At 42.6% G+C, this 12,299-nt stretch overlaps 1 protein-coding gene across 1 annotated transcript in view; it reads left to right on the top strand.

Moving 5' to 3' along the window:
• LOC113024331 (ovochymase-2) overlaps positions 1 to 12,299 on the top strand; it is a 33,831-nt gene that overhangs the window by 20,140 nt on the left and 1,392 nt on the right. The window contains exons 17-23 of the mRNA XM_026171302.2: positions 27 to 245; positions 836 to 970; positions 1,112 to 1,333; positions 1,432 to 1,614; positions 4,302 to 4,414; positions 4,497 to 4,591; positions 4,979 to 5,268. Coding sequence (XP_026027087.2) covers positions 27 to 245; positions 836 to 970; positions 1,112 to 1,333; positions 1,432 to 1,614; positions 4,302 to 4,414; positions 4,497 to 4,591; positions 4,979 to 5,268 — 1,257 coding nt within the window. The remainder of the gene's footprint in view (positions 1 to 26; positions 246 to 835; positions 971 to 1,111; positions 1,334 to 1,431; positions 1,615 to 4,301; positions 4,415 to 4,496; positions 4,592 to 4,978; positions 5,269 to 12,299) is intronic.

Genomic DNA, 12,299 nt, shown 5'->3' with positions numbered 1-12,299 from the left:
TTTCTCTCTCTGTCTTCTCTATGTAGCATCAGGCTGTGGGGGACCAAAGGACCTGACTGGTACTGGTGGCACTCTGTCCTCTATGGGTTACCCTGGCACCTACAGCAACACAGCCCAGTGCCAGTGGAACATTCAAGTGCCTGAAGGCAAATTGGTTCACCTCCATTTCCACAATTTCTCTCTGGAGGAGAGTGATTTGTGCCTAAATGACAAAGTCAGACTCTCAGACAAAACAGGAAGTCTGGGTATGTGAGGATCTGCCTTCTTTCCATGTTAGACACCAGCACAGACATTTCAGCACAGTCAGTGCAGCCTCTTGTTGTTGTGACAGTGATGTAACCAATCATTATAATGTCTAAAGTTTGATCATTTGTGATGTCAGGATAAAACCTAAAATTTGTCAGGCTAAAAAAAATTGAACATCTGCATAGCATGCATGGCAACCAGAAGCCCAAAGTAGACAAATAAATCTCTACCCAAGTAAAAATACCTACAGACCGGTAACAAATAAAAGAAAAACCTTTGACCCCCACAAGGAGCTTTCACTTCCAGAATGGCACTCAGTTATATAACCACCATGTGCTAAAGAACCATGGCATTAAACAGACTGGTACAAGCACCTTATTGAGATAGAATATATACTCAAATAACCCTTTTTTACTGTGTACTAAAGTGCCATTAATCAGTTTGCCAGGCATAGCACTGAACAGATAGTGGTGTCACATGTGATCAGCCCTAAATGTCTCAAACACATATCTGCAGTTTTTGGGGGGAATTTTTATTATGAAATGAACTCCTAGGACAGAGCTTCTAACACATTTTCATATTACCTCAGGTACCCACTGCAGTCACGTGCCTCCTGCAGACATGGTGAGTGATGGGAATACGCTTCACATCAGTTTCTCCTCCAACGACAAAGTGGTTGACTCAGGCTTCACTGCCACCTGGAGGGCAGTGGACGCTACAGAAGGTAAGATAACATAAGACTGCGAGGGAAAATTAAAAAATGTAAAGCTTTAAATATCTAATTTTCATAATATTTTTAAATCTTCTCCTTTCCTCTTTTCAAACTCTATTCCCTTCCCTCCTGTTTCTTCTTGTTGTACTTCAGTTCCATGTGGAGGGACTTTCAGCAGTGATCAGGGTGAAATTACTTCTCCTAACTGGCCTAATGACTACCAAGCCCAGACTGTCTGCACGTGGCGCATCAACGTTCCTTCATCAAGAAGTATTCATGTAGCCTTCACTCACTTTGAGCTGCAAGCTGTAAACCTGTTAGGAAATTGTGTGGACTATGTGGAGGTCATCAATGGTGAAACGATGGCATCACTCGGTGGGTCTCCGAACTTTAAATACCGTCCACAATTTATGTCTCAGGTCACATAACACACAATGGTGGAAAACTGTAATTTATTCTCCTCTATTCTGCAGGTCGATTCTGCGGATTTGCCCCTCCACCCCTCATCAACATCCCTAGTAACACAGTCGTCATCCGCTTCCTTAGTAATGGAGCCAGCCAAGAGAAGGGTTTCCGTGGTTACTGGACTACTGACACCAGTATCTTCCCAACTCTACCACCTCTCCCTAGTAATCCATGGGACAACATCACCATCAGTGAGTGTAGACATACACTGTAAAAAACTGCTATAAAGATACTTTAAAGGTACAGTCAGCCATAGTTTTTTAGGTTATTTAATAAAAAAAATACTTTACTCATAGATTTACATTTATTAGTGTGTAATTGCATTTTGCAACAATTAATGCATGGTCATAAATTCTGAAATTATCATTAAAAATACATCGAGTGTTAATTGGTTTGTGGAAGCTACCATGTTGCCCGCCATCTTGAATATAAGGGCTGAGACAGATCGTCATTAAAGCTAATGACGTATATGTATAGGGTTAGATACTAGCCACATAGTAATACACCACAGTCAGAGAAGAAAGGAACTTGTAGCCCTTTATGTGAAATGGAGGCAAATTTTATTTATATCTTAAGATATGAAGGATCCGAGAATTTATATATATAGGGGAGACCGGGGATAGTTGTAACGTGGGTCAGTTGTAACACTTCCAATTTCTCCAATCAGGGCTAAGTTTCAAATGATGTGACTCATCCTGTGCATGCCCAAATCAGTTCTGCTATCACATGTGAAAAATCAGCACATTTTGTCAAACACAGACAATTTAACATGAAAAAAAGTAATTTGTATGCCAAAAAGTAAGTTTTTCTACTTTATTTCAATTTGTAATAGCATTATCTGCTTTGCAGTTAAACTCATCAAACTTAAATTATGTTATTTGTATGTCTATGGGGATATATTCTGTGTAGGTCTTTAGTGCTAATGTTTTAGCCGTTGCCTGTAATGTTAGCGAGTTCATGGCTATAGGAGTCTGGGTCAGTTGTAACAGCAACAGTCTGGGTTAGTTGTAACAATAATGCAGATGTTACAACTTACCACACTATTACTTTAACCCATATTAAACAAGTTGGGGCAACGACATCAGCAGAGAGAGGTTCACTGGTCGCATTTGTATATGCGGTAATGCCATTGGCAACACAATTCCTCCACTGTTTGTGTTCCCACACATACATTATGCAGACCACTGTGTCAGAGATGGACCAGTAGGAAGTACTGGTAGTGGAAATAAGTCAGGATGGGTGCAAGAAACAGATTTCCTCATCTTTCTGAAGCACTTTGCAAACCACACCAAGGTAAGCCAGGATAAAAAGTAATGGAATTGCGATGCTGGTGAACAACTACATTTTTTCAGCTTCATTGTTATGTTCAAAATTGGTGCAAGAGTTGTAGGTTATAATGCCCACTGAGCCAATGAGGCCAAACTCAAGGAAGACCAACCAAAATTAATGAAATATTCAGTTTCAGAAAATTCCATAATTTGTCTTTTTTGGGGGGCTGGAATATGTTCAAAAGCTAGATTTCTGCATTCTGTCACACACACACAGAGCTACATAAATGGATGTAAGTGCATTCATGTGTTGAATAAACAAAGATTACATGTTAATGTTTTGTTAGTACCCTTATTTCATTGTGTTACATTTCACCCCAGGATATGTTACAACTAACCCAGACTATGGGGTTAATTGTAACATTTCACTCTTCGTGTTTGAGACCATACCATGCAATGGGTAATTGTGCTGCAGAGAAAATAACTGCACTATTTAATAGCAGAGACATGTAAATACTTTGCATTACATTTTGAATCCACTACCTTAAAAGAGCTTCAATTTACAGACAGAAATGTCAAAAATGTTACAACTATCCCCGGTCTCCCCTATATATAAATATATATACATATATATAGTCCAAGAAATATAAGATCCACTTCAAAGAAAGTTTTACCAACAGTATGTAGCATTAGCTAACAAGGGCTAACAGCAGCTAAGCTAAGCTGTTTTTGGCTTTGTTAGTAGCTAACAAAGACAAACAGCAGTGCTTACTGACAGAAAAGTTCTTCAGTATCGCTGTCATTAACAGAATTGAGTTTCACTTTCTTATTTATTTATATCAGACTCTTTTCACAAAGTTTGACAGCCTCATCCAGCGTAAACAAATATGGATTGAATGGCAGCCACTGTAGCTAGGATTATGCACTTGAATTGAGAGTTAACTGCAACCTGAGTTTTTGCAAACTGTAATGTTACATTTGTGATGTTCTTTGCAAATACAGGTAAATTCTGTAAATACTGATACAAATAACAATCTGAACCCACTGAAAATTTCTTCCTAATTTATTTGTGTATTTGACGCAAATATAAATGAACACAAATGTTTCAATCACTAATTTACAAGTTGTAATTTCAGTTTACAGACTAAACATTGTGGTGTTAAGGTTTAGACCTGCAAGGTTTGGCATCACTGAATGAGACTCCTGCCGCTGTCAATCACATCTGCCTAGTTCACCTTCAGAGTGGTTGTTGGTCCAATGTTGAAAACAGCAGCAGTTTTATGCCTGTCTGGCACAAGGAGTAGGAGAATTGTGACACAGCTGATATCCTTTCATAGTTCACCAAAATACAGAGACTGACACAAACCTCTGGGTGTTGGGGTATGCAGTTATATTTCACAGGTAAAAACAGTATAATGGTAACCAAGCTGACAGTATTACACTGTAATGCTTAAATTTACTGTATCTATCTTTTACTGTAAGAAAAACTGATGTTGTAGTTTAAAGAAGCTATGCTACTGGGTTTTTTTCTCATTTATTCTTTACTTAAAATATATTTACTGTATGACTGGTATAGATGTTATAATAAATGGTGCACTTTCTTTTCCCAGTCTGGCCAGAAAATTGTGGAAACCCAGAGGTGAAACCTAGCACAGCCACTGTGAGAGTTGTAAATGGTGTAGAAGCGATCCCCCACTCCTGGCCCTGGCAAGTCTCTATGCAGGTACTGTCAGCTCCTGTTCTGCATGACAGTCAGTGACAGAGCAGATCTTTTCTTCTATAAATATTCATGTCTCTCTTTTTAGGCTTCACCGTTCTCTCCTATACCTTATATGCATGGCTGTGGAGGCTCTTTGATTCATGAAGAATGGATCCTGACTGCTGCTCACTGTTTCATGTTGTAAGATATAACTACAAAACTATCTAAATTATAGGAATTTAAATAGCACAGTTTTTGAAAGTGATTATACCTGATAAATCTGAAGTTACAATTCATCAAATGAAAGTGTAAAGAAATGGGAGATATCACCTGAATCTGTATCTTCCCTCAGCTTTATAGCTCTCGTTATACATACATACAGTTATGTGTGCTTTGTTCATACAAAAGCTAAAGTTAGGAACTAGCTGGAGTAATCAGTGCGGATCAATGACTGTAGAAATCAGACGAAACTGTAGAGACCTTTTAGATTCAATCATTAGTAAAGTCAGCCAAAGCTAAAAGAGAAGCTGAAGAAAAAATAAAAACCTGTTCTGTCTCCTTCACATTTATCTTTCACTTGATTTCCAGCCCACTGAATGTACCCTCCTTCTGGCGCATGTGCCTGGGGAAGCACCACATGAACTCCTCCATGGACATTCCCTCAGCTGAGGAATGCTACAAGGTGGATACCATCATTCGCCACAAAGGATTTGTCTACGAGCAGGATCCCAATGACATCACCAACGACATAGCCCTGGTTCACTTGGCCAAACCTGTCAATATGACAAAAGAGATCAGCCCCATCTGCTTGCCGAAACCTGGGGTCGTGATGCCTGCTGGGACGCCGTGCTTTGTCACCGGCTGGGGAGACGAGAAGGGTAAAAACAGTCATGCATTTCCAACCTTCCTTCGGTCTGTACTTGTACTATAAAATTAGGAACATCCTGTCTCAGTGATGCTAAGAAACTAGTAGGGGTGCAACGATACACAAAATTCACAGTTCGGTTCGGTTCGATACTTTGGTGTCACGGTTCGATAGTTTTTCGATACAAAAAAAAATGTTCATGCCTTTTTAATTTGTCATTTATTAAAATTATAAATATATATTTTAACTCAAAAGTACAGTTTTTAAATTTAATGTTGCTGAAACAAAAATAATTAAAAAAATAAATATATCTCAGGGCTCTCAAAATTTCAAAATCCCTGGTAGCCCTTCGGGCAGGGACTCTTCAGTTTTTGGTAGCCAAAAATAAATGTAAGTAGCCCGAATAAAAAAGAGCAATTTTTTGATTGATGTTTTGTTTCCTGTTTTGTTTCCTTTACAATATTATACATTAAAGTATAATATTGTAAAGGAAACAAAACATTAATCAAAAAATTGTTGAAAAACAAATTACAACATTGTATAAAAATTACAATCATCAACTCAAATACTTGGTTCTAATTGAACAGAAATTTCTATGAACTTGTAAGAACTGTGTAGGACATGAATCAGTCTGTGTCAGATCCTGAATTTGAAATTTCCGCTGAAGTCACGGGTAAGAGACAGTGGAACCAAGATCTAGGCCATTTGCTTTTTGAAGTTTGCAAAGACTGCTAAATTTTGCCAGTGGTAGTTCACTCTTTGCAACATAGTACGCTGTTCTAAACAGATTTTTCAGGTTTATTTTTAGTATGTTATTTGCAATTGGTGTTTGTTCTGGGAAAGATATTGCAGACTGAGCAATAATGCATTTCTTGCATTTCTCATGGGTTCTAATGGGGGCCTTTCTTAAAATGACTGGTCCCAGTAACAAAGGCGCTTGTCGACTCAGAAATCGAGAGAAAACCAACAACACACCCGGCAGAACATTATGTTATTTACACGGGTGCACATAAGTGGTCCGCATGTGCGCATTCGCTGTCAAAATAAAAGACTCGCACCAGATAAGAAGTTGCAACGCGCGTTTGCGTATCTGATTGAGGAATCACTCATCTTTGGAAAAGAGAGTTTATTACAGAGAAATGGCTCTTTCCAAAATAAAAGCTATACTATACGCTTCTTCTGGGCTATATTCTCAGCAGCATATTGTAGCGGGCCAGGGCTGTTCGGGGTTCTGTTTGTACAGTTATGTTTTGTTTATGTTGCCATAGTGACGGGTGACGCCCTCTCGCTGCGACGGTGTGTCCTTCCGGGGTCAGAGGGCGCCCTGTGTGTTGTTGTTGTTGTTGTTGTTGCTGTTGCTGTGCGGTTGCCGCGCTGAGCAGTTAGCTAGCGGCAGTGTTCTTCTGCAGATGTCAATAAACGGCTGTGCTCCCTGGCTAGACCAAACGACACCTCCGTCTCCTCGTTGTCTGAGCTCGCCACATTGGTGTCAGAAGTGGGATGATGGTGGCACCCCATGTTCTGACCCGAGTGACTTGGTGCGCCAAAAGAAGGCACCTGGACATTTGCAAAGTGAAAGCAAAAAACAAGCGCAAATTCAAACGCGATTTCAATATGTCACATATTGACAGTGGCTCACCGATGCCAATGACATAATTACCCAGCTACATTTCCGAAAGAATGCAAAAGCATTGACATATATTTTTTCCTTCCTATGATAGCCCGACGGGCAGGGCTGAGATAGATTTTGGTAGCCCGACTGGAAAAATCGCTAGCCCCGGGACGTCGGGCTAGCGATTTTGCGAGCCCTGTGTTACAGGTATGGCCCTTTAAGGATGAAGCCTGATGGGAAATGTATTCGGGATGTGTGTAGCGGGACTGCCTGGTGTATGTGTGAAGAGAGAGAGCGGAGAAGGGGAAAAAGTAACGGTTAGCTACAGAAGAGACGAAAAGAAAATAAATAAAAGGAATATAATAACTCCCTCGACAGCCAGAGTTGTGTCGGCGATGCTCGCTGTGAGTAAACCGTTTCAGCCACTGTACGCGGTGTTCGTGCCTTAGAGAAGAAATAAAGTTCGGTGAAGCAGTTTCCTATGCCTCCTTCTATCTTTTTGCTAGCGGAGTTGACCTGTATAGTAAGCTGTTGCCGGCTACGAGTCAGTTACGGAACCTTCAAGTAACTGCCAGAGGTTTCCTTACTACGGTTCGGGGCCGCGGATCTGGCGCGGTAACACCTGTATCTGATTGAGGAAACACTCATCTTTGGAAAAGAGAGTTTATTACAGAGAAATGGCTCTTTCCAAAATAAAAGCTATACTATACGCTTCTTCTGGGCTATATTCTCAGCAGCATATTGTAGCGGGCCAGGGCTGTTCGGGGTTCTGTTTGTACAGTTATGTTTTGTTTATGTTGCCATAGTGACGGGTGACGCCCTCTCGCTGCGACGGTGTGTCCTTCCGGGGTCAGAGGGCGCCCTGTGTGTTGTTGTTGTTGTTGTTGTTGCTGTGCGGTTGCTGCGCTGAGCAGTTATTTAGCGGCAGTGTTCTTCTGCAGATGTCAATAAACGGCTGTGCTCCCTGGCTAGCTCACGGGAAGCAAGACCAAACCACACCTCCGTCTCCTCGTTGTCTGAGCTCGCCACATTGGTGTCAGAAGTGGGATGATGGTGGCACCCCATGTTCTGACCCGAGTGACTTGGTGCGCCAAAAGAAGGCACCTGGACATTTGCAAAGTGAAAGCAAAAAACAAGCGCAAATTCAAACGCGATTTCAATATGTCACATATTGACAGTGGCTCACCGATGCCAATGACATAATTACCCAGCTACATTTCCGAAAGAATGCAAAAGCATTGACATATATTTTTTCCTTCCTATGATAGCCCGACGGGCAGGGCTGAGATAGATTTTGGTAGCCCGACTGGAAAAATCGCTAGCCCCGGGACGTCGGGCTAGCGATTTTGCGAGCCCTGTGTTACAGGTATGGCCCTTTAAGGATGAAGCCTGATGGGAAATGTATTCGGGATGTGTGTAGCGGGACTGCCTGGTGTATGTGTGAAGAGAGAGAGCGGAGAAGGGGAAAAAGTAACGGTTAGCTACAGAAGAGACGAAAAGAAAATAAATAAAAGGAATATAATAACTCCCTCGACAGCCAGAGTTGTGTCGGCGATGCTCGCTGTGAGTAAACCGTTTCAGCCACTGTACGCGGTGTTCGTGCCTTAGAGAAGAAATAAAGTTCGGTGAAGCAGTTTCCTATGCCTCCTTCTATCTTTTTGCTAGCGGAGTTGACCTGTATAGTAAGCTGTTGCCGGCTACGAGTCAGTTACGGAACCTTCAAGTAACTGCCAGAGGTTTCCTTACTACGGTTCGGGGCCGCGGATCTGGCGCGGTAACACCTGTATCTGATTGAGGAAACACTCATCTTTGGAAAAGAGAGTTTATTACAGAGAAATGGCTCTTTCCAAAATAAAAACTATACTATACGCTTCTTCTGGGCTATATTCTCAGCAGCATATTGTAGCGGGCCAGGGCTGTTCGGGGTTCTGTTTGTACAGTTATGTTTTGTTTATGTTGCCATAGTGACGGGTGACGCCCTCTCGCTGCGACGGTGTGTCCTTCCGGGGTCAGAGGGCGCCCTGTGTGTTGTTGTTGTTGTTGTTGCTGTTGCTGTGCGGTTGCCGCGCTGAGCAGTTAGCTAGCTGCAGTGTTCTTCTGCAGATGTCAATAAACGGCTGTGCTCCCTGGCTAGCTCACGGGAAGCAAGACCAAACGATACCTCCGTCTCCTCCTTGTCTGAGCTCGCCACAATATTAAACATATCAAGTCCCCATAAGGAGAATCATGTTAGCAACAGCAGCTGTTAAAAGAGAGGAACAGCGCCTTCAGGTCCGGAAGCAGGGAGAGCTACAGCAGGGCTAGAGCCAACCTGAAAAAAGGCATTATGAAGGCCAAGGCGGACTATAGGAAGAAGATCGAGAACCACCTGGAGAGTAAGAACAGCCGGCTGGTGTGGCAGGGTGTCCAGCAGCTGACAAACTACAAGTCCAAATCAGGTATGGCTGAAGGTGACATAGCATTGGCAGAGGAGCTGAACATCTTCTTCACACGCTTTGAGGTCACTGCACCCTATGCCTCAGAGGAACAGCTACACCATACAGCCCACAGCAGCAGTACCATCATCATTCTGGAGGAGCATGAAGTGAGGCGCACCCTGCGGGCTGTTAACCCGAGGAAGGCAGCCGGCCCAGATGGTGTACCAGGACGTGTGCTGAGAGACTGCGCAGACCAGCTTGCCTATATTTTCACCAGGATTTTTAACCAATCCCTTGAACAGTCAAACGTCCCACCCTGCCTCAAGACCTCCACCATAATACCCTTGCCCAAGAAATCTCATATCTCTAGCCTAAATGACTATAGACCAGTGGCACTAACCCCGGTGGTGATGAAGTGCTTTGAGAAACTTGTGCGTTACCACATCACAGCAGCCCTACCCAGCAGCCTTGACCCACACCAGTTTGCCTACAGAGCAAACCGATCGACAGAGGACGCCATAGCAACAGCACTCAATGTAGCATTAACACATCTGGAGAGGCAAGGAAGCTATGTGCGTATGCTCTTTGTGGATTATAGCTCGGCATTTAATACCATTCTTCCATACAAACTGGACGCCAAGCTAAAAGACCTAGGGCTTCCTCACAGCACCTGTAAGTGGATCAATAGCTTCCTCACCGACCGCAGACAGAGAGTGAGAGTGGGACGTTACACATCTCCAGCCCTAAATCTAAGCACTGGGTCGCCACAGGGCTGCGTGCTTAGTCCACTGCTCTACTCGCTTTATACACACGACTGCACCCCCGCCCACCAGAGCAACACCATTGTAAAGTTCGCAGATGACACTACTGTGGTGGGGCTCATATCTGGGGGAGATGAGTCTGCCTACAGAGATGAGGTGGAGCGGCTGTCTTCATGGTGCAAGGATAACAACCTTCTCCTAAACACGAAAAAGACCAAAGAACTCATAATTGACTACAGAAGACACAAGACAGAAATCCAACCACTAATCATCAGCGACGACTATGTGGAGAGGGTGGCAGACTTCCGCTTCTTGGGAGTCAGCATAGAGGGAAACCTATCCTGGAGTGTGAATACCTCTGAGCTACTGAAAAAGACACAACAGAGACTGTACTTTCTGAGAGTGCTTAGGAAGAACAACATCACACAGAGACTGCTGGTGTCTTTCTACAGAGCCTCCATCGAAAGCATACTAACGTACTGCATAGGCATATGGTACGCTAGCTGCACAGTGGCTCAGAGGAAAGCACTCCAGGGAGTAATCAACGCTGCCCAAAGGACAATCGGCTGCCCTCTCCTCAAACTGAAAGACCTACACAGTTCCCGCTGCCTCAAAAGAGCCCATAACATCATAAAGGACACCTCACACCCTGGACACTCCATGTTCGAACTGCTGCCTTCAGGTAAACAGTATAGAACAACATACACAAGGACTAACAGACTCAAACACAGTTTCTACCCAATTGCAATATCATGTCTCAATGCTACTAAAAGTAGATGACTTTCATTGCCCCTGTTGTCATTTGTGCCCTTGATGTTGGAATGCTTTCAGACATGTTTTGTTGGATGCGCTAACAAATTGACTGAGTGATTGATCGTTTGAGTGATATATCAACTAGGTCGTATGTTGAGTGTCTGTATGGGGCCTTAGGCCTGGATTGCTTGGGTGTATTTACTGTATGAGAACACTGTATTTTATATGTATTTCTATCTTTTATATCATATCTATTATAGTTTATAAGTATTTATCTTTCGTGATGTTGCACTGACCGGAGACATCTTTCAATTTCATTGTACTTGTGACAATGACAATAAAGAATATTCTATTCTATTCTATTCTATGTGCTAACGGCTGTCTAAATGACTCGGGTAAAGTTTGTAGCATGCATGCTTGTTGTTTTTGTCTGCTTCCACTTGTCTTTGCACTAGGATGATGTCGGCGTAAATGTGCAGTCATATTCGTTGTGTTCTCGTTGAAATGACGTTAACGCCACAACACGGCAAATCTCCGTTAACGAGCTACCCCTGCGTGGGGCTAGACGGCCAACACGTTAACGAGCTAACTGCGCTAACACACTAGTTCCCACCCATGTAATTGAGCATTGCATGGCACATCCAACATACTGTTTTACTTTAGTCCATGACGCGCTTACCTTCAAGGTCATACGTCACATGAAAACCAAAATAATTCCAAACGCCAGATCTGAATGAGGGTGGGGGAGGTTCAATTTGCCATGTTGCAAGGAGAGCTTAACTTCTGTCTCGCTAGCTTGCCCTGCGCTCTTCCTTCTGACTATGCTGTCTGTGTTGAACGCTCAGTGGATCTGCGCTCGACAGTGCAGCCTAGGCGGAGTAGTCGAACGCAGATTCACTGAGCGCTCAACACAGACAGCATCGTCAGAAGGAAAATTGATAAAATAAATTACAAATGTTGTATTGTTCGATACATATGCGTACCGAACCGAAAGCACTGTATCGAACGGTTCAATATCGATACGAGTATCGTTGCACCCCTAGAAACTAGTCATAAAAAACACAACAGAAAGAAAAGAAAGAAATAACAACTTTCAATTGTCCAATTACTTTTGAGCCTCTGAAAATACAGGGCAATTTATAAAAGTGGCTGTAGTTCATAAACAGTTAATGCAATACTTTTGTTAAACCCCTGGAATTAAAGCTGAACGTTTACAGTTCAATTACATCTTGAGTGTTTGATTTTAAATGCACTCTGATAGTCTAAAAAAGCCAATACTACACTAAATTGAGTCTCTGCCCAGAAACGTCAGGCTGGATCAGTGACCCTGAGCTATTCTTACTTATGCTGCTATAGGCTCAGGCTATTTAATTTCCAATCCCCACTATGTGATTAACTGTTGTCTACTTTCTTTTGTATTCATTTTTTATGATGTTTGTTGTTCCTAGTCTCTGTAGGATCCTGTTTCCTCATTCTATCTTCCTCATTGCTGCCTCCCTGA

This window comes from Astatotilapia calliptera, chromosome 6 (genome assembly GCF_964374335.1).
Source record: "Astatotilapia calliptera chromosome 6, fAstCal68.1, whole genome shotgun sequence".
NCBI lineage: Eukaryota > Metazoa > Chordata > Actinopteri > Cichliformes > Cichlidae > Astatotilapia > Astatotilapia calliptera.
This window is presented reverse-complemented; position numbering and strand designations above follow the sequence as displayed.